This window comes from Mus caroli, unplaced genomic scaffold (genome assembly GCF_978045245.1).
Source record: "Mus caroli unplaced genomic scaffold, Mus_caroli_1 scaffold_4, whole genome shotgun sequence".
In the NCBI taxonomy this organism is placed as follows: Eukaryota; Metazoa; Chordata; class Mammalia; order Rodentia; family Muridae; genus Mus; species Mus caroli.
In genome coordinates, this window is record NW_028227259.1 from 48,101,764 (window position 1) to 48,125,037 (window position 23,274).

The 23,274-nt window shown below is 42.5% G+C and overlaps 2 protein-coding genes across 2 annotated transcripts in view; both read right to left on the reverse strand.

Annotated features, from left to right (window-relative positions):
• Fam184b (family with sequence similarity 184 member B) overlaps positions 1-23,274 on the reverse strand; it is a 114,366-nt gene that overhangs the window by 62,158 nt on the left and 28,934 nt on the right. The window lies entirely within an intron of this gene.
• Positions 17,628-23,073, reverse strand: LOC147005141 (uncharacterized). Its single transcript, XM_085836680.1, is given in 4 exon segments — positions 17,628-17,994; positions 17,997-18,188; positions 18,191-18,249; positions 18,251-23,073. Coding segments are annotated over 4 exon segments (4,782 nt in total). The 5' UTR covers positions 22,654-23,073; the 3' UTR covers positions 17,628-17,866.

The following is a 23,274-nucleotide window of genomic DNA, read 5'->3' on the forward strand; positions in this document are numbered from 1 at the left end:
GCTATCTTATTGTCTGTGCTTGTGCTTGCTGTCTCTTTCTAAGAATCAAGGGACTGGGGTCATGGTATTCATGGGGTAATCAAAAGGGAACCTGGAGTAATGACTGAATTGATATATCAATAAAAGACTGGGCTTTTGATCTACAAGTGATGAGCTATGCAGAGTTTTTAGAATAGCAAGAAAAAGCTGTCTCTAGCAGATCGTGCACACACACACACACACACACACACACACACACACACATGGGGGGCAGGTGCGGGATCCTTGAAAGTCATCTTGAGCAGAACATAGGCCATCAGCTTGATCCTCAGTTTGACTTTGAGTCCTTGTTTACTGCTCCCAGACATCCCTTCCTCAGAATCCCTCTCCAAGCTAAGGCTTGCCCTTGGCACCCATGCCCCAACTCTTCCAGGAAGACTTCATAATGAAATGAAGTTACTGTCTCCCCAAGTCACCCTCCCCACATACACAACATTGTACACCATGTACATTATTTAGCTATTTCTGATAGTTTCTGTGGTCTCCTAGTGACTTTTGGCTAACAGCATACATATCTTTAGTAAGTGAAGCTGAAATTGAGATCCCACTGGCTGTGATTTGTGTTCTTAGTAAAGATTATTTTGAGGCTTCCACATGATTAGGTACTGGATATGAATTCTCATTTCAGGAAATTTCACTGGCAACTCAACAAAGTTGGTATTTTTCTTCTTGTTCTAACCCTGAGAATTGAGTTATAGAGAAGCTCCACAACTTTTAGAAAGCCCAAAAAGGCATTGCTCAGGAATATAAGCTTACTGCCCAGGATTGCAATGTGTCTCACTTACTCTTTTAGTCATTTAATTATTTATGGATTTTTTTCTGCACTCCTGGGAAGAGCTAGGTTCCATACAAGGCAGTAGAAATTATATATATATACAATCTTAAAAATAAAACTTAGGGGAATTTAGAGATGACTTAGTTAATAAAGTGCTTCCCATGAGGACTTAAATTGGCTCCCCATACCCAAATAATAGCGGGGCATGATGGATGCCTGTAATCCCAGCACAGGAGACAAACTGTAGGATTCCTGGGTCTTGATGGCTAGTCTAGCTTAATCAATGCACTCCAGGTTCAATGACAGATCCTGTTTTAAAGAATACATAAACATCTAGCTGAGATTCCTACCAATGGGGGATATGGAGACTCCCATAGCTAGGTGGGACTTCCAGTGGAGGAAGAGGGATCAACCCACCCACCTTCAACCCAATATTTGTCCTGCCTACAAGATATGCAGGAATAAAGATGTAGCAGAGATTGAGGAAATGGCAACCAGTGATTGTCCCAACTTGAGACCCATCCCATGGGAGCCAACCCCTGACACTATTAGTGATACTCAGGTATGCATGCTGACAGTAACCTAGACTGTCTTCTGAGAGGTTTCATTCAACAGCCAATGGAAACAGATGTAGAGAACCACAGCCAAACATCAGGCGGAGCTTGGAGAGTCTTGCAGAAGAGTGGGGGATAGAAGTGAGCAAGAGGGAGGTGTCAGGGACATCGAAAGAATACCTACAGAATCATTTAATCTGGGCCCATGGGAGCTCTCAGAGACTGAACCACCAACCAAAGAGTATGTAGGGGCAGGATCTAGGCCCCCTACATGTTTGTAGAAGGTGTGCAGCTTGATCTTCATGTGGGTGTCCTAGAAATTGGAGCAGGGGCTGTGTTTGACTCTGTTCCTGTTATTAGACCCCCTTACCCCTACTTGGACTGCCTGGTTGGGCCTCAGTGGGAGAGAATGTGCTTAGTCCTGCTGGGGCTAGATGTCCAGGGAGTGTAGGTCTGGAAGGGAGCTACTATTGAGATGTAAAGTGAATATTTAATAAAATAAATTACTGAAATAAAAGAATAGATAGATAGATAGATAGATAGATAGATAGATAGATAGATGAGTCAGGCCAGCTTTCAGATCTCTTTGGATTCAAGGCCATCCTGGTCTACATAGTAAGTTCCAGACCAGCCAGAATTACATGGTGAGACAGACCCTGTATCAAAAACAAAACACACAAAAAAGGTAGAGAGAGATTCAAGGAGAACCTGACATTCATTGATGTCTAATACACACACAGACACATACACACACACATTGAAGTATGTGTATGTGTGTGCGCGCATTTTTTAAAAATACATACTACCAAGAGCTATGAGAACTACAAGTTACTATAGAAACAGAAGCAGGACTCTGATAGGAAAGACCATCCAGAAAAAAAGTGAGCCTTCTTGTCTCTTTAGTCTTGAAGATACCAAGTCCTCCTTTACTGTCAAGTTTTGAATGCACAGAACAACTTCATTTCTATATGTTGAGCCCCAGCACTGTATATTAAGAGGGGGGCACAGCAAGCTCATAACAAGTGCCTATTATAGAATTGTTACCCGTCATCAATAATGCATACCTTCCTCCCACAAAGAGGAATTGCTGCTAGGAACAGACATCAAAAGAGACAGCATTTCCTAGTCACTTGCACTGAAATGAGGCCGTATTAATAGAATTTGGGTGGATGAGACAATCTGTTTCATCTTAGGGGTTAAGATTAACCAAAGGTGTATGCCCTTCCCTGTCCTCCTGTTACCATTCACAAACTCAAACTCAGAATTTAGAGGTTAAATTTAAAATGAAAAGTACCTGAGAACAAAGTGATCAAGAAGGGTTTCCTACCCACTGTGACACTAGATATATGCTAGAAATGAACTACTCTATTGAGCTTCTGACCTCCCGGTCTTTGTCTCTTATGACATTTGATAGTTCCCCTGATGTAGCAGAGCTTGTAAAGACTACCCCAGGGGTAGTGATTCACTGGAGAACTCACAAGCTCAGCGCATATTCACACTCATGGCTGTGATTTACTACAGCAAAGTCGGCTAAGGGAACCGGCACCTGAGTGTAAATTTGAGGGAAAGCTTTCTTGTCTCTGTCTCTGTCATCAGAGCTAAGCCACTTAGTGGGAAGTTGTGGCAGTATATGTGAAATAATCTGCCATGGATTTCTGAACAAGGATAACAACAATAGATATGCCAAAGTGCATGGGGAAAGACTATGAGGCGTCCACCCTACACAAAGAACTACGAGCAACCAAAGAACACTGGAGAGTGGGGGAAAGAAGTCTTCTCGGGGGGAGGGGGAGAGCACATCAATTCTTTTATCTCCTACCAAATGGTCAGCCCTGAAAAAATACTTAAAAGTAACATTATACAGACTGAGCAGGTTGTATTTAGGAATATATATATATATATATATATATATATATATATATATGAGAATAACAATGAATAAAAGAGGGCATGAATTTGAAAAAGAACAAGAATGGAGGGATCAGAGGGAAGAAAAGAAAGGGGGAGTAATTATGATTGCATAATTATCACCTCAAAAGTAATAAAAAATATTTAGCAACCAATATTTTTACTGCCCATGTAAACAATTTCTACTTGACATGCACCGAAGTTCTAAACTCAAAGACAGAAAGCAGGTATTCAGCAAAAATGACATTTGTAAAGACTCTTGGAACTAGTGAGAGCAGTTCTCACTGTTTTGAGCAGTAGGATCCCTTTGGAAACTGGTAATTTCTTAGATACCAGCTGAAGATCAACCTTGAAAGCAATGTATTAAAAAAAAATTAAACCTCACACTGCTGCACTAACTCCTTTCTGTATTTTTAGTACCCTCAAATGATAGAGAAAAGCTTTTATTTCTTTTTAACTGACTCTCTTTAATGGAGGCAAATCTTGAGGTGAGTGGGTGGTTCTTGTGGAAAAGAACAAATACCCTTGAGAAGATTACTCCATGAAAATTAACTTTGTGGGGGCTGCAAAGATGACTCAGTGTGTAATGTGCTTGCTGTGTAAGCATTAGGGCCTGTGTTCATACCTCTAGAACCCACATATATGCTAGTCAAGTGTCTGTAATCCCTGCACTGGGTGAGTGCAGACAGGAGGATTACAGGCGCTTTCTGGTCAGCCAGCCTAGCAGAAAAGGTAAGCTCCAGTGAGAAACACAGCCTTAAAAAAATATAAGGTGGTGAACAATATAAGAAGACACCCAGTGTTGGCCTCTGGCCTTTCAATGCATGTGCATGGGCCAGTGTAACTGCACACCTAATTATACACTATATACCCATATATAGTAGAAAGAAGATAGCTTTGTGGCCTTATTCAGGATAAATTATGTAATGATTTTGGGACAGTGGATTCTTTAGATAGAATCAAAAGCAGCTGCAGATCTGATATATCCTGACATAGCCATGAAAACACTCAGTGAAAGAAAACATTCAATGTCACACCAATTTGAGAAAGAGTCAGGGAGGAGGGATGGACTGTATTTTCAAGGGAGGTCCTATGAACATTTGTCCTATGTACCCACACCTATATCAACATATAATGGAATTTCACGCTAGAAGTAGCAGGAAGAGTCCCATATTGTATGCACAAATTGCCTCAGAGCAGTTTGTCATAGATATATTATTCCTAGCATCTACCTGAAGACCCTAAACAGTCCTGGGTTTCTCCAAACTACTGTGTTGTGCCAATATCTGTCTAGATAGCTACTGGCTTTTCAAGGATGCCCATATCCAATATTTCCTACCCTCCCTTTTCCTCACCTCACCTATACGGTTACCCATGCACCCACCCATGGATAGGACTCAGAAACAAGAAAGTTAAAATGGCTTTCGAAAATTCAAGTCTTTATAATCAGTATAAGATCCTTAGGAAGAAGTGAAAAATGCATGTTCTTGTGGAAAGGGAGTGACGAGACATTTTGCACCACAACTAGTTTGAAGAGTCTGTAGTATATCTATAAGCATCAGTCTGATTTTGCCATGGACCATGAAATATGGAGGCATATATAAATATTCATGAGTATAATCAGGACAAGGGGATTCCTTGGACTGCCACATTGGTCACTGGCCCATTTTCACACCCCCTTCTTTCTTCCACCCTTTCTTCTTCCTTCTTCTTGCCTTCTTGTCTTCTTGCTTTCTAAGATAAAAATCTTTATTCTACTAATCTCATCTTGACTTCTGTCCTTTCTTACCTTGGATTCCATGGTCAATTGTTTCTACCACCTTCCTATTAATTTCTTGAAATCCTCCTCCTCTTTCATCATCCACCTCATTTTCAATATCACATCCTTGACATTATCACCACCTTATCAAACCAACCACCTCAGTAACTATTACATAATAATTTCTCCTTAAGAGTTCTGACCTCATCTGTGCTCTGTATATGATGCTATTCAACTCACAGTCCAGCATTCCTTTTCTGGGGATCTGAAATCACAGGGATGGTTTCAATTTTCTGCCATGTTTGTTATGACCCAAACCTAATTCCCAGCTTGATTATGCTTTCAGCATCGAGAGAAGGGCTGATTAAGAGCTTGGACTTTATAGACAAGAGTCGAAGTTTCATGGTATTTTAACAGGAGAGCTTGGGCTCATGATTTAACACTATCAGAGGTCAGTAGTTAAATTTGAAAAAGAATAATATCAGTCTCTTAGGGTTGTGCTGAGAGCCTATAATGTACAGGGACATAAGTGCTGTCACCAGTCTAGGAAGAAGTAGTTGAACTTACACCGAGGAAAAGCCAGTGTTCAGTGCACTCGGAAGTATTTAGTCCGTGTAGGGACAATCAGCAGCATGATTCCACGTCCTAGAAACTACCCCAAATCAGATCATTCTGCTGAGAAACTTAGAGGCTGGTAGAATGCTGGAGACTGAATTGTTCGTCAACATTTTTTGTTTTATTCTCCTCACTTGCTTGCCGTGGTCCTTCCCAGTATGTAAGTGGAATTTATTTCTCTTCCATAATAAGGTTGAACTTGACTTTGTGACTTGTCCTGGGGGTTAGAATGTGGACTTGCTGCTAGCAGAGCCTTTAAATGTGTTAATGCATTTTGGCTTGCTTTCTTGCCCTTTGGCCATTTATCATAGGAAAAGTATGTACAGAATTGCCATTGGTCCCAGAATGAGAGGCATGTGGAGTGTGCACAACCCCCATTAACAGCCTGGAATTAACAGCAGCTAACCTGAGCATGAGGCCAATCACTGTTGCAGCCATCAAGGTTTAGAATCTGTTGTTAAACAACAAGATTAGACGGAAATCTCACTGACATACAAGAAGCGATTGAATGTAAGTCAATTAGTGTACACAGTGGGTAGCTGAAGTCTGTAGAGGCACAGAGAAAGGAAAGGGGGAATAAGTGCTCTCATCTCTCTGCTACTTCTTGTACCTCCCACACCAGCATATAAACTTGCCCTAAGTTTTGTTGTTATTGTTGGTGTTTCTGAGACAAAGCCTACCTCAGTGACCTTGGCTGCATGGAACTCACAGCCTGGTGTGGCCCTGAAATTACAGGGATCTTACCTCAGTCTCCTTAGTGCTCAAGTTACACACCTGTGCCACATATCTGGCCCTACGTATCTCATCATTAATAAACCTCATTCTTTTGGTCCTCCCATATGTTCCTCTATTAGCTTTAGCAAACTCCTCTAATATTTTGTCTATAGTCACTAATTTCTCACCTCCCCTTCCCTTGTGAGTCCTTTTCAATCCGTTCTTAGACCAACCAATCTACTCAGTTGCTTATCAAAGTCACAATGACCCCCTTGCTGTTAAATACCTAAGTCTCAGACTTTAACTTTTCGGCAACATTTGACTTAGTAAATGATTTCCTCCTCCTTGGAGTATTGTCTTCCCTTGCAATATTTCCTACTGATCATCACATATCTCTATCTCCTCGGTTAGTCAGTTCTCCCTCATTTCTCATCTTTCAAATGTGACATCCCTAGAGCCAGATGTCAGGCTGCAGGTGTTTCCTTTTTTCAGGCACCATCCTTGGAGTCCCATCAAATCTCACGAGCTGTACATGTTCAGTTGGCTAGCACTTCCCCAGTTTATTTGTCTCTGTTGTTGTATTTGCCACCTAACTGGTAGTCATGAATCCTGTTCCTTGCCAATATCTCAATGCAGAGATCCAGTATGCATCTCAATTTAATTGTGCACTTTGCACTCACCAACATCGCTTTCAGCAGCACTCCCCATCTCATTTCATGTCAACTACTTTCTTTCATCCTTTTAGGTAAAAAAAAAAAAAAATGGGGTTGACTAATCAGCACATGAAACTTCACTTAGTGTCTATAATAACTAGGGAAATGTAAACCATAACTATAATTTTATGATATTGCATACTCATTAGAATAACTGTCATAAAAAAGGGGAAAATGATGGTGAGGATGTGGAGAAATGACGCCTGTATACGTTGTTGGAAGGAGTGTGAAATGGTAAGACCCAGTGTGATGGGGACACTGGAGCCAGGAGTATAGTAAGATATAAACATGGGCAGGTAGGCAAGGGTCAAATATTCAGGGTATGTGGTGGTTTGAATGAGAATGGCCCTCATAGGCTCATGTGTTTGATGCTTAGTCTCCAGTGAGTGGAACTGCATGGGAACAAGTAGAAGTGTGGAGGAGGTGTGTTACTAGTGGGTGGGCTTGGAGGTTTCACAAGCACAGGCCAAGCTCAGTCTCCCTCTTTCTCTGCCTGAAATTTGTGATTCAGATGTGAGCTCTCAGCTACTGCTCCAGTGTCATGGCTGCCTCCCTGCCACCATGCTTCCTGTCTTGATGTTCATGGACTAACCCTTCTTTTAGAAGTTGACTTGGTCATGGTGTCACCTCATAGCAATAAAACAATTATTAGTGAAGGGTCCAATCCCCACCTTAAAGAGCTTAATAGGCTTTATTCTGATGATGTAGCAAATTGCCTACATAAAGACTCTCAGGTCTTGACCTAGATCTACCTATCTCTCTCTCTCTCTCTCTCTCTCTCTCTCTCTCTCTCTCTCTCTCTCTCTCTCTCTCTCTCTCTCTCTCTGATACATGAGTGCATACTTTGATGATCTGAACTGTGAATTTCATGCAGGAAGTTTTTCTCACAAGACTCAGCCTTTTGGGAGTTGTAAAGACACAAATAGGTCCTCTTCACAAGTTTAGCTATGTTCATTCTAGATGCTCTGGTGGCAGAAGAGGTATTCCAGGATAGGAAAGCTATATCAGTTTAGGGTTAAAGAATGGTATATGAGTTCAAAAGCTGCCAGCAAGGAAAACTGACAGGGCCAGTGACTCTCAGGCATGGTGTGGAGGAGAGAGAAGTGTTCTGAGCATTCTCTGTCCTGATGTCTGAGGGGATGACCATGCCACCCCAACTTGGAAGTATAGTACTATAAGACAAAGGGACACAGAAAAAGACAGCCTGTTTCTTGTCACCAAACTTTGAACTCATAACACTATACAAAGAGAGAAACCTGGCACCAAATGAGGAAAGCAAATTAGCTGATTCTTTAGAAGGAACCCTGGATTTAGGCAATGAGCTGCTCAGAAAAGCAAAGGTCATGGATTTGCTGTCTCTTCTTTTGAGAAAACAGGTTGGAACAGGTCCCAGACAAGGCTGGGCTCCTTCAAGCAAATTAGCTTGGAATAAATTTCTAGATGGATCCAAGATGCTAATTAAAATCTCATTATTATCCATCAGAGAGCTGTTGCTAGGTGCCTGGTACATGGCATTGAACTGTGAGATATACGCTTCTCAGTAATTGAAACTCAACTGCTTCCCAAACCAATTTAGAACGAGACTCTGTTGAAAGCTGCGGACAGCCTCTCAGCAAGGCTCTTAATTACAGCCACTGCAATACTCAGACTTGGAAATGGCCTTCCTTCATTTCACGGACTCTCACAGAGCCATGAAATGGCTGTAGGCTGTAAAATTTGTGAGACCTGGAAAGGAACCATGTCCTCCATCTTAAACCTCAAACTGATCAACCAACATGCACATGTGTGAATCATAATTTTATTATGACTAAATAGAAAGGCTAGCACTTTTCCCATGAAGCAGTCCAAGCAGTGATAGAAGAATCTGTAATTGTAAGCATAGAAACACAATTGTGTGGACCAAGGTGGTGGCTCAGTTGTTGAAGGCACTAACTGTGCAAGCCTGGTATCTGAGCTTGAGCTCTGATACCCATGAAATAAACCTGATGTATGTGGTGGTATACATCTGTGATCCCAGCAATCCTAAAATATGGGATACTGAGAATTTCTTGAAAGCTCCAGAGCCAACTAGCTTAGAATACATAGGACAGCAGCAGAAACAAGAGAGACCTTTCCTCAACAAGTTGGAAGGTGAGAACTGAGTCCTGAAAGTTGCCCAGTGAGCCTCCATGTGTGGCATGGCATGTATGTACTTGCATGTATGAGCACATAGTCAACTAACTAACTAAATAAGCAAATAAGTACAGTTTATAAAAATAATTTTGTGAACACAAAAGTAGACATAGTTGCTCTTCAAGTTCAATTAGCTACATTACAATTTTATATATTTAAAATTTAAAAGTAGGCTGTGGTATTTTGAATGAGAATGGCTCTCATAGGTTCATGTTTGAATACTCGGTCCCCAGTTGGTAGAACTGTTTGGGAAGGATTAAGATGTGTGGCTTTGTTGGAAGAGGTGTGCCATTCAGAGCAGGCTTCAAAAAGCTCTTGCTGTTCCCACTGTGCTCTCTGCCTCCTGTTGCAGATTGAGATGTGTGCTCTCAGCTTCTGTACCTATACTATGTCTGTCTCCTGCCATTATCCTACCATGATGATGATAGACTCCTATACACTGTGGTCCATAAACCCCAAACAACCCTTTATTCTATAAGTTGCCTAGGTCATGGTGCTTTATCACAATAGAAAAGTAACTAAGGCAGAGGCTTTGATTGCATACTTAGGTATGAATATCCATTCTCCCAGTTATATTACCTAAACAACTAAGAGTGCTAACATTACTTTTACACAGCATTTTTTTTTCAGGTTACATGTAACTTAAAGGAAAATGTCACATGTGATAAATATAAATATTCTCAGTGTTCATCCCAAATTGTTTTCTCTACCATTTTATGTGTTGGGGTATGAGAATCACCACAAAAACCACTCAAACACCAATCTCAGTCAAATAGGGATGGTTTATTGAACACCACACCCCAAGACTGATTGATAAGGGCCATAGGTCAAACTCAGGAGCTGACTGTGACATTGAGTTAAGATTGTACAGTGTTTTTAAGCCTAAAATCCACAAACATCAATGCCAAGTTATTCCACCAATCATGATTTAGGGCTAGGGGATGTCCTTAGGAACATGTCTTTGTTGTATACTTATCCTGCTCCCATTGGTTGGGGTATTCAGCTGTGGCAGGGGACACGCCTTGTCTAACATTCATGTCTTAACTTGCTAACCAAGATGTCAGTTACTCACATACATGTCTCTTTCTGCCAGGTAGAATGCCAGTTCCCAGGGAGGTCTTGGGAACTTAAACTTTACTCGACCCCTACTCAAAATGGAAGTGTTAATTCTAAATAGATGCAGGTGCCTCTCTTTTGTTGGGATCCATCCCAGGGGCAGCTTATAAAAGCAAATACCATGCAGGATTATACACAGGTGAAGGAAGTACTGCTGGGTTGTTGGTTCAGATCCAAACTTATTGTGGGTATCTATACAAAGCAGTTCTACTGACTTCTACCAGGCTTGGTTTCCAGTATGCATAATCAACTTGGGCGTGAGAAAGTTTCCTAGTAACAGCAGAAAAAAACATATGAGAAAATGTCCTTATATTAGCAACAGCACAAATGATGGGTTAGCCAGGTAATAGTCATCTAGTCCTTAACATTCCATCTAGGCCTTAATATTTTACCTAGGTCTTAACACTATGGCACATTTTCTCTAAACATTTTCCAATCTGTTTACTGTAGCTTTTGTAAAGCCATCAAAAAGACAGTGTTTCATACCCTTGTTCAAACATCACTTAAAAAAGCCCAAGCATGCACTTATGATCTGCTTACCTTTGCAAATTGTTCTTCCACTCAATGCTGGATTCTTTTGCTCTGGCTACACATGGCCCCAAGAGCAACAGAGGAGAATTCTGCTAAATGCTCATTCATAACTTTAATGTGTGGGTAACAGAACAGATGCTGTGCATTCATCCTGTAGCCAAGAAACAGGGGCCTCTCCAGGTTGAGTTTATGGCCAGCCTATCTTTTGACTGCCAGGAAGATCTGTAGGAATATAGTCTTTGCTCATCCACTATGACAAGGACTTAAAAACAAACAAATCAATAAAACCAAACAACCAACTACAAGAATAGATTGAGTTAGAGATTTTTAAATGCACATAAAGCCGATGCTAATAATTTTAAAGTCTAATAATTAAAATAGTACAATTTAAAATTCTAAGTACATGCTTCCACTCATGTGAATGCATCTCAACAACTACAAGGGGGTCAAGTAGATCACAGAGCACGACTAGGTGTCTTTGGATGCTACCACTTAACCAGTCTTCTCCCATCTTGTTCTTGTGGGTTTTTCCGTTTCACTATGATAGATATCCTTCAAATACAACCAGGAAGCAAATGTTGTTTTTTAAAGGTGAGGCAGTATGTTTTGTATCACCTAATCCTCAACTATATGCACCTGAGTGGCAAGTTCTGGAAGGAGGAATAAATCCAGCCAAGGAAGGACCACGGTCTAAGGATTTGCCCTGCAAGATTTGGCTTCAGTGCCTGCCTTCTGCCTGGCTGATGAAACCTGAAAATGGTCTGTTTTGGTTTGAGCAGTCTAATTACTTTCTTTAGCATTAAGGCCCTTGGTTCCACAAAGAAGGGATTAGGAGAGTCTTGCTGTGACATAATGAGGCATGAAAGGTGTTCCTTAACCACAGGCCACAAACAATGTTGACTATAGCTAACCTCAGGCCTGCAGTTGCACTCCTGAACTCACCCTAACATAGGCCTCTCCAGGGAAGGAAGGCGGTAGCATTAATAAGGACATTTAGCTTTCATAATGTGAAGGGCAACCCTGCTCTTGACACTGCCTAGAAATGTCTGCAATTATTTCCCTAAACAGCCCCACCTAGGACTATTTCACTTTACCTTGCTTTCATTCCTTGCCTCTCTAGAGTGTTCTTTTATAAACCAACAGCTTACTACACTCTCATTTAGCAGTCCCTGAAGTCCTTTCACGAACCACACTTGAGTGCAGGACACAGTAGGTGAGAGACCCATCAAATGCAGAGCCTGCTGGCCTTGATGTAGGGTCACAACTTAATCATCCCTGTGCCCAGATGCCACACACAGGGCAGACAGCTAGCAGGCTATAGTAGGTCCTGTAGTAGGCCCTTAATGGGAGGTACTAGTAAGGACTGTTTGCTGTTAAACAGTGTAGCCTTGTCACCTAGCAGATCATGATTAGTCAGCTGTGTTGTCCTGAAATCAACAGATGGTAGGTAAATCAACCAATGGGGTGTGAAAAATGAATTTTGAAGGATAGTTGAAGCAATTAACTGTGAAGAGATTTGTCTAATGGATTTTATGAAAGAGGAACTTGGTGCTTTTAAGGCTTCTTCTTTATATTCATATCACTGGCATTCTTTTCATAATCTAGAAGCAAATCTTTAAATGAGAATGGGGGGATTCCATTCTCATTTCAACGGTTTTGTTTTTCCTATTTCTTCTCTCTTTTTTTTTTTTTTTCAGGTATTCTGGCTCTTGAGAGAATGTCAGATGTACAATGTCATGGGCACAGGGAGCACCACGCTTAGTCATTCTGCCAATGACATACCATGAGGATAAATGCAAAGGCAGCAGCTCACCTTAGAATACAGACCGTGCATGGCAGAAAACTCCTTGTGGGCTGCACAGATGCTCAGAGAGTCTCAGAGTATAGGGATGAGTGGTTGTTTACAGTGAGCTTCCTAAGTGTGGGGTGTTCACCAAATCAGTTTTATAACATCTGAAGAGACCATGGTGATGAGACAGTGAACGATCTGGGTAGCAGTGCTAATAATTATATTAGCAGTTAACACTTCCTTAGGGGTTTCAAGACATCATGGTAACATTTTCATCTATGTTTTTCCATCTAACACTCATAACCATCCCAGCAGGTAAGTCTCATCATTGATGCAACTGTGCAGACAGACAGACAAAATCAGCCAAGCTGGTGATGTTCTTGAGGTTGTAGGGATGGAACACAGCCAAACCAGGATTCCCACTTAGGTAGCAATCAATCCTCACTGTGGTGTATATAGTCTCGAGCCAAAGTCGTTCCTAATCCTAAGATTGGCAGAGTTCAGCCTAAGACATTCTAAAAAGATTTTGCTAAATGTACATGTTAAGCAAGGTGCAAATGTATTCTTCTCTTTCTCCGAACAATCCCAACAGTGGTAGTGGTCATCAATTGATTAAGGCTCTGATACGTGGCTGCTGTCTTCTGTCATACTTTACCAACCCTTACACTGATGCTTCTGATATTGAGAGTAAGGTCACTGTTGTGATCATCACTATTCCTAAGAACAGGAAGTAGAGGAAGTCCTGGGTGAGCAACTTATGCTTAGGTTGGGAGTGACTGAAGGTGCGCACTTCACCGTGCCTCACTTCACTTATACTTAATTCTGTGTTCACATCCAGTCACACCATAGGGACAGACAACAGACCAGACATATGATCCAAGCCAGGCCAAGCAGAGCCTTTCTTGTGTATTACACAGTGAGGTGGGAGAGAATCCCCTTTAGCTGATGAGTATAGGGGCTATAAATTAAAATAACCAGTGACATTATTCTCCATTCATCAGGGAAAGCCTGTTAGTAAGACAGAAGAGTAACTTCCTAGACAGACCTATACAAAGACATGTATAAGAAACTAAAGATCTCTGTCTCAGAGTAACAGATACCCAGATCCTTTCATGGTCATGATGATCAGAGTGAACACATCTAGGGCTTCCTTGTGCCAGGAATGATGCTTAAACAAAGCACATGCATTGGGTATGACAGCATCAGATAATAATAGCAGCACTCACACAGTTACAATGGTTTTAGTCTCTCCTTACACATTAGTAAACTGAAAAACCAAGAGGATATATAATCTATGGGTTGGTCTGTTGCTCAGTACTGGAGACTGAAGCCATGGCTTTACATATGTTAGATAGGCAGCCCATCTCTGACCCACAGCCTTGGTCCTCTGAGGGCAAATAATTTGCTAGTGGTCACAAAGCTAATTAGAGAACTGAGCCATTAACCTTAATTGTCTTACAAATCTTACAATTATTATTTTTTTTTACTGGAGTATAGTACTCTGGATTTAGGCAGCAATGTCTCATATATAGCTAGAATTCAAGTAAGTACACTATATGGCTGGATTTGACTCCGGACAGGCGTTCTCCATGTGATTCCTGAATGTCCCTGCTGCATCTCACTGACCATAGGTGGAGATCTTCTTACAGGCAAGGGAATTTCAAGTCCTGTCCCAGGGTAGATGCTGGATTCTGCCTCTGCAGTTCCCACCTCTGTCCAGGACAGAGAACTACCTATATACCTGTGACACCTATTGAGCATTTCCAAAGGTATTATTTATTCTAGGCTTGTGAAAGATGCCAGGTTAACCATGGAGCACCCAGCAGGATAAAGGGCTTTAGGCTAGGAAGTGTATATAGAATAACAATAAATAAATAGACTGACTTCCACCATGAACATTTTCTACCAACTTTTAACTTTCTACTTCTAGACTCCCATCATGTATTATAGAAAAGCAATTTATTTCTAAGTTGTGGTTATTTTTATTTATTTTGTTGTTGTTGTTGTTGTTGTTGAACACAGCCCAACCTATTCCTATATGTTCCATATCATTTTTTTTTCTATCCCATCAGTCTTCACTGTCAGCCTTGCATAAAAATCAGGCTGGCCAAACCTTACTATCTCTTGCTCTGTATTCCTGGAGGAAAGGAAATGAACACCCTGCTATGTTTCTAAACATACATACCACCAATTTCTCTATAAGAAGAAAGATGGTAATGCCCTTAGGAAATATATATCTTTTTTTATGCACACATCTTCCTTTTGATAGGTCATTTAGTCAACATTTAAGTGGCCACTGTGTGGCAAGTGCTGTTCTTGATGTTGATGATATAGCATGCTTAAAACCAATAGGAACCCTGGTGTGCATATGAAGCTAATAGTCTATGAAGAACTCAGAAAATAAATAATGAAATAAATAAACATTAGGTTAGTATGATATATGCTCAGCCAAGATCCAGCAATCAAAGTATTAAAGTCCAGCAACCAAAATCCCCCTTTAGCTCACGTAATTAACATGCCCAATTAAAATCAAATACCTCATCCTAACACAGGGTGTGATAGGTTGTATATGCTTGGCCCAGGGGAGTGGCACTATTAGGAGGTATGGCGTTGTTGGAGTATAAGTGTCACTGTGAGTGTGGGCTTTAAGACCCTCATCCTTGCTGCCTGGAAGCCAGTCTTCCATTAGTAGCCTCCAGATGAAGGTGTAGAACTCTCAGCTCTGCCTGCACCATGCCTGCCTAGATGCTGCCATCCTCACACCCTGATGATACTGGACTGAACCTCTGAACCTGTAAGCCAGCCTCAATTAAATGTTGTCCTTTATAAGACTTGCCTTGGTCATGGAGTCTGTTCACAGCAGTAAAACCTAACTAAGACAGTAAAACAAGCAGGTTGCTAGGCAGAAATCATTGCTAACAGAAAGAGTAAGTCAGGAAAGGATAATTCAGAGAGGGAGTTATTTATATTTTTACACAGGAAAATCAAGGAGAGCTTTGCTGAGAAAGAAACATTTCAGTGAAGTTCTGGCAAAGATGTAAGAGTGAGAATCGTTGTGTCTAAAGAATTAGCACTTCTGGAAGATTTCAAGAGACAATCCCTACACAGCGTGGATGAACCCGGTGGATATTACGCTGAGGGAAATAAGCCACTTCTAGAAGGACAAATGGCTCCACGCATGCAGATTCAAGAACAGTCACACTGGTGGAAAGTAAGGGTGGTGGTAGCTCTCCAAAGAGCTGAGGCACATGAAAAATGAGATGATAAGTAAGCATAAGGTTTGAGTCAATCAAGAAGGCTTAAGTTTCTAGAGATCTGTGGTAAACATATAGACAGCCATGTACCACAAACCTTGGTGATAGGTGAGATCCCGTGCTAAGTCTTCTTACTGTAATAAAGTATCTTAAAATAAATAAGAAAGACAGAGAAAAGAGAGGGGAGGGGAGGGGAAGAGAAGGATGGAAGATGGCAGGGAGGAAGGGAGAGAGAGAAAAAAGGAAAGGGAAGCAGTGAAAAATAATAGGCTTCAAGCGTCTTCTCACAGCAGTGAAAGGAACTTAACTTTTTTTGTTTGTTTGTTTTTGTTTTTGTCTTTTTAAGTTTAGTCAGGACCTCTTTAGGTGTAAATAAAATAAACTCAAGTATACTGTGTTTCTACTGTGACAAATGACCAGTGTAGCCACGTAAAATAAGGCCTGCACATCAGAAGTATAGATATGGCATGGTTGAATTCTTTGCTTAGGATGTTCTAGACTGAATGAAGCCAAAAAGTTGCCTGGCTGGGTTTTTATCCAGAGGAAATAAAGGACAGAAGCCCCATTAACTCAGTTCCAATTTGTCTATAATCTGTCATCAGGGGTCTGTCTCAGCTCCCAGAGGATCACAGCATCTTTTTAAATATAGTTTCGCCATTTCCCCTCTCTGAATTTTTCTTCATACTTCAAGTCTGATTTCTTTATCTTTAATATCTACATTCAGCTTTAATGGCTCATGTGATTAAGTTTGATGACATATATAATCTGCTATTCTTCGAGTTAGTTTACTTGGTACCTTAATTACAACTCCTAATCCTTCATAGCAACACTAGCTCAGTGTAACTGGGAACTTGGAGGCATCTTAGAAATCTGCCTTCTATACCAACTGAAATAGATACACTGACCCAGTGTCAGAGGAAGCACTGGGGGTAGAAGGAGTTCTAAGTACTGTTGCCCGCCGCTTTTGTGTGTCCCCCTGGTAAGAACACGCTCAGGGCAACCGGAATCCTTTGCAGTACAAACTTTATTGCTTACCCCATCAGGAGCCAGTGGAGAAAGGAGACAGAGAGAGAGCCACAGATGGCGGAGCCCCCTCCCTTTTATGGAGGACTGTCCTCCGCCTCGGAGTGTCACTCCCTGATTGGCTGCAGCCCATCAGCCAGAGTTGTCATCACGGGAAAGGCAGAGCACATGGGGTGGGAAACTACCCCAGCGCATGTGCAGATGGTTTGTTTACTACTTAGAACACAGGTGTCAGTGCCATCTTATAATGGCGAATGTGAGGACGGCTCCTTACATCTCCCCCTTTTCTTTTATTTAAGAGCAATAGGCCACCCATAATAATGAGAGTGGAGATAGAGGTCAAATCCCCAGTGTGCAGGTAAAGGAGCCGTACACAAAACCTCCTCCCAGGCTCATCACCCGGAGGGGTCCTGGTCTGGTCCCGTGTCGTTTTTCCTGGGGGAAGGACATTTGGACACTCAACCTTCTTGAAAGATGACATGTCTCCCTAGAATAGGCTCATAAATGCCACAGAGCCCTTCTACTGCAGTGCTTAGCCGTGCAACTCTCTCGGGCTGCTGAAGCACACTCACTCTATCCCGTGCAATGAGACTAGCCTCGTGGGGTGCAAGAGCTGAGTGGCCAGCGACCTATTGCTTAAGCATAGATAACCATATATCAGGGGAAGCACCATGTTCTAGTGCTGCAAGCGCCTGGGAAATAACCACCATGTCTCTCCTAATTTGGGCCTTAAGCTTACAGACCAATCAAAGAAGCAACACTAATCCACAGCAAAGAACAGCTCCAAATAATTCCACCCCCACCCATTCTTTAAAGAAGGAAAATGTTGAAAAGATAGTCCTTAGGTCAGGGACAGGTCCAAGTGCATGGGGCAAGTCTTAATTTTCAAAGGGTCTGTTCAAATTTAGCCGTCCAATTCTGTATCTCCCAACACTGCTTTCCCTTTGTTGTTGTCGCACTGGACATCACCAAGACGAGGGACATCAGTATTCCCTTGGTCAGTCTGGATTTTTCGGGTGAGTCTTTCTGGTATGGGTTGTCTTCATTCTGTGGAAAAACACAAACAGCTCCCCTGGATCTTATCAAAATAGGATCCGGGCCTTTCCATTTGTTATTTAAAACATCTTTCCATTTAACCATCTCTTTGGGCCTATCTGGCTCTGAACAATGTCGTTCAGCCGCGGTATGGCCATGAGAATCAAGATTTAAAAAATTGAGTGTAAAAGTGCTGTAGACACAGACACTCTTGGTACTCGGGGTAGAGCCTCCTCTTTCTGTTTTATTAGATGGAAGTCCAGTCAGGTGGGTCACGTCCATCTGACGGCAGAACTGTTGGAATTTTTGAGATGTATAAGCTGGTCCATTATCAGTCTTAAGGAGTTTGGGTTTTCCCCAAGCACTCCATGCCTCAAGACAATGTTGAATCACATGTGAGGCCTTTTCTCCGGTTAAAGGAGAGGCAAACATGATGCCAGAGTATGTGTCAATGGACACATGGAGATATTGAAGTTTTCCAAAGGAAGAAACATGTGTAACATCCATTTGCCAGACCTGTAGAGGTCGAATACCGCGTGGGTTAATTCCCACCTGAGGAACTGGCAAGAACTCATAGCAGCTTTGACATTGAGTAACAATGTCACGGGCTTCTTTTCTCGTCAAGGAGAAACGGCGGCGTAATGTTTCAGCCGTCACATGAAAATTGTTATGAAAATTTCTTGCAGCCTCTATCGGGGATGTTAGGGCAGCAGCCACCACTTTAGTGGCTTTATCTGCCAGATCATTCCCCAGAGCCATGGGGCCAGGTAGGCCTGAATGGGCTCTAACATGAGTAATATAAACAGGAAATCTTCTAGATAACAAAACTAATTGTATCTGCTGAAAAATATTGGCAACTTTACTGGAAGGCTTAATCACTCCAGCCACTTCTAAAAAATTGAGGGGTTCTAAAAAGGTTTTTAAAACTTCTAAAACCACTAAACATTCTACCACTTGAGGTGAATTTTCATTATATTGTTTGGATACTACTTCACCATTAGCCACATAGGCACCTATGCCAGTTTTTGATCCATCAGTATATACCACAACCCCATTTTTAAGTGGGTTTCTTACTGTTATTTGTGGAAACACAACAGATTGATTTTGGGCGAACTGTAAAATTGGATGTTTTGGATAATGGTTATCTATTTGTCCTGAAAAGGAGGTAACTAAAACTGCCCAATCATTAGATGTGGCTGCCAAGGTCTGAACCTGTGCAGCGGTATAAGGTACAATTAAAAGATAGGGATTTCGTCCAAAATGGGTGATCGCTGCTTTTAGGCCTTTAAGGGCGAGCTGTGCAATTGCATCAGGATACCAATTTATTATTTTAGCTGGAGATACATTTGGATGGATCCACAACAATGGCCCATTCTGCCACAAAACTGCGGTTGGCAATTGTGCTGTCTTAAAGACACATAAACTAAAAGGCTGCGAATCCTCAATACGTTGTAATTGTGCATTCTGTAAGGCATCTTCCACCTTTTGTAAGGCCTGGCTAGCAGCTAGAGTAAGAGCCCTAGGGGAGGAGATATGAGAATCTCCTTCTAAAATATCAAACAAAGGCCTTAACTCAGCGGAAGGAATCTTCAAAAAAGGTCTGAGCCAGTTAATATCCCCTAACAGCTTCTGAAAATCATTTAAGGTATGGAGGTGATCTCTTCTTATCTCTACCTTTTGGGGCACAATTTTATTTGGGGACACCACAGAGCCCAAAAATTGTCCTGTATCAGAAATTTGGACCTTTTCTGTGGCTATCTGTAAACCCCACTGACTTAAAGTCTTAAGTAGAAAAGGATATGCCTTTTGTAGTATGGTAAGGTTTTTATGGCATAGAAGGATGTCATCCATGTAAAGAAGCAAAATTAAAGAGGGGAATTGTTCCCTCACTGGCAAAAGAGCTTCCTGCACATAAAGTTGGCACATTGTAGGACTATTGGACATTCCCTGTGGTAAGACCTTCCATTGATACCTCTTATCAGGTTCCATGTGATTAATAGAGGGGATGGTAAAGGCAAATCTGGGCCTATCCCTTGGACACAAAGGTATAGAAAAGAAACAATCTTTAATATCTATAATAATTAAATTCCAGCCACGTGGTAAGGCGGAAAGTACAGGGAGACCTCTCTGTACGGGGCCAAATAAGTTCATTTGCTCATTAATGACTCTGAGGTCATGGAGCAGTCTCCACTTTCCTGACTTTTTCTTAATTACAAAAATTGGAGTATTCCAAGGTGAGGTAGATGGTTCAATATGGCCCAGTTTTAATTGTTCATTTCCTAACCCTTTTCCCTCTTTATAACCCATCTTTGCCATGATATTTCTTACTTTAACCGAACACCCTCCCGACGGGGCATTCTCATTGGACAAAACAAGGCCCAAATGCTGCATAATATCCCTCCCCCAGAGGTTAACCGGGAGTGGGAGCACATAAGGTATGAATTTCCCTCGCTGCCCCTCGGAAGATTCCCATGTCAAGGCAACAGAGCTTATAGTGGGACATGATTGATATCCTAGGCCCTGTAATGAATGAGATGACTCTGTGGTGGGCCATGCTTTGGGCCACCAATGTGTAGAGATTATACTTTTATCTGCTCCGGTATCAAGGATGCCTTCAAACTCTTTTCCGCTGATCTTAAGGCGGGGCTTAGGTCTATCATTCAAAGATACAGCCAAATAGGCAGAATCATTTTCAGAGGAGCCCATTTTCTTTGTCTCAGGTCCTGCAGATTTCTCCCTGGTATTATCAGGGAGGAGTAGCAGCTGAGCTATCCTATCTCCTTTACTAATAGAAAAAACGCCCTTAGGGCTTGAACACAGGACCTGTATTTCAGGGGAATGTTGACAATCCATAACTCCAGGGTGGACTACTAAGCCCTGCAAGGTGAGTGAACCCCGGCCGAGAATAAGGCCCATGGTTCCAGGGGGCAAAGATGGTATAGGCTCCACCGGCACCGGCTGAATACTCATTTGAGGCATTAGTAGGAAATCGGAGGTGGCGCGCAGGTCCACCCTTGTGGGTCTTCCTGGGTCGCCTCTCTGACTGCTTCCTGGGTCCTGACAAACCGGTTCCCATATCTTTGAGGGCCCTGGGACCGAGGGCCCGATAGCCCGTTTTTTTGACACATCAGCTGATTGATTATCAGGTGGGGGAAGGAATCTGCCCTTTATATCCCTCACAGAGCGACACTGGTCGTCTCTATGATAGCCCTTGCCACACTTAGAGCAAAGAGTGAGGGTCCCCCCCTTTTTGTCTGGAGCTCTACAATCTTTCTTAAAATGCCCAGGCCTCCCACAGTTAAAACATGTCCTCCAATCATTTCTGCCTATGAAGCGTTTTTGGGATTGGAGGATGGCAGCCGCTAAGCCTGCATTGGTGAGAGGTCCCCCGAGCTCTCGACAAACCCTGAGCCAATCCTGTAAGCCTTTATTCTTTCTTGGGGCTATGGCCGTTCGACACTCCTGTGTGGCTTGCTCATAAATGAGCTGTTCTATCAGAGGTGCGGCTTGCTCTGAATCTCCAAAAATACGCTCTGCTGCCTCTGTCATTCTGGCCACAAAGTCTGAGAAGGACTCCTGGGGTCCCTGGATGATCTTGGTTAATTGTCCAGTGGCTTCACCTGTTCGGGAGAGCGCCTTCCAGGCCTTAATAGCCGCGGAGGAAATTTGGGCATAAGCTCCCCAGTGATAATTTGTTTGATCAGCGGTATAAGCTCCCTGACCCGTTAACAGGTCAAAGGTCCAATCTCTCTGCTCTGGAGTCAAAGCGGCAGCATTTGCTCGGGCCTGAGTTTGTGCAGCCTCTTGCCATAGTGCTCTCCATTCCATATATTTGCCCATACTGGGGAGAGCGGCTTTTGCAATCATTTGCCAGTCGGCAGGAGTTAGTGCCATGCCAGCAAGCCTGTCTAACTGCACCAAGGTAAAATTAGCATTGGCTCCATATTTACGGACCGATTCGGCAAGCTCTTTAATCTGTGTATAGTCTACCGGAGCGTGAACACGCCCACCCTCGGCTCCTTCAAAGACCGGAAATGCCTGTTGCATCTTCCTTTGTTCCTCTCTTGGAATGAACGAGTCTGCGCACTGCCTCTCTGCGCAGGGCTGACGCACTACGCAGGGCGGGGGCTCCGCATAGGGCGGAGGTGCACTAAGACCCTGAAGCTGACTGCCCTGAGGCCAAGCAGCAAGCTGGCCTTTGCCAGTCGCTTTTGGCTTTTTTCTTGACCTATAAGCTCGCATTTCTCTCTCATAACAAGCTGCTTCCTCCTCCAAGTCTGTTTCCTCAGAAGGGCTAATTTCTTCATCTGATTCACAGCTATTAAGAACTGGCTCCTTAAACTCATCTCTTTTCTCCTCTTTCCTTCCAATCTCTCCCCAGGTATTTTTCCCTGACATTAACTTTTCTTTTTTCCTTTGTTTTCTCTCCTCTTTCCTTCTAATCTCTCCCCACTTTACTTCTGATAGACTGTCTTGAATTTCGTCCAGAATTCTCCACCCTGCCTTAACCACTTGTTGACATGTGAAAAGAAATAAAAGGGCTTTTAACACTAGAGAAAGTTCAAGACTAGACATACCTTGTAAAGCTGTAACACGCGTCCCATCCCAGCAGTTCTGGTTCTGCTCCGTTCCCCAGCTGAAGAGTTCTGAACCCATGCCGGATCCTTCTCAACAGTCTGTTTTGTGGGAACACTTCATTAACCGCTCCTTCCCCGTGATGCAGTAGTTCGCGGGTTCCGGCACCATTTGTTGCCCGCCGCTTTTGTGTGTCCCCCTGGTAAGAACACGCTCAGGGCAACCGGAATCCTTTGCAGTACAAACTTTATTGCTTACCCCATCAGGAGCCAGTGGAGAAAGGAGACAGAGAGAGAGCCACAGATGGCGGAGCCCCCTCCCTTTTATGGAGGACTGTCCTCCGCCTCGGAGTGTCACTCCCTGATTGGCTGCAGCCCATCAGCCAGAGTTGTCATCACGGGAAAGGCAGAGCACATGGGGTGGGAAACTACCCCAGCGCATGTGCAGATGGTTTGTTTACTACTTAGAACACAGGTGTCAGTGCCATCTTATAATGGCGAATGTGAGGACGGCTCCTTACAAAGTACCCCATAAAGCTTTAAAGAGTGGCTAGTGTCTGCATCTCTCCATTTACCATTCAAGACTTATTTCAATTCATATAGTGAATAGTTCTAAACTTCTAATAGTTTCACTATTTTAGTAAAAAGAAAATGTTTCTTTTCTAGTGTTAGAAGACTGACTCAATGAAAGAATGTAAGTGGC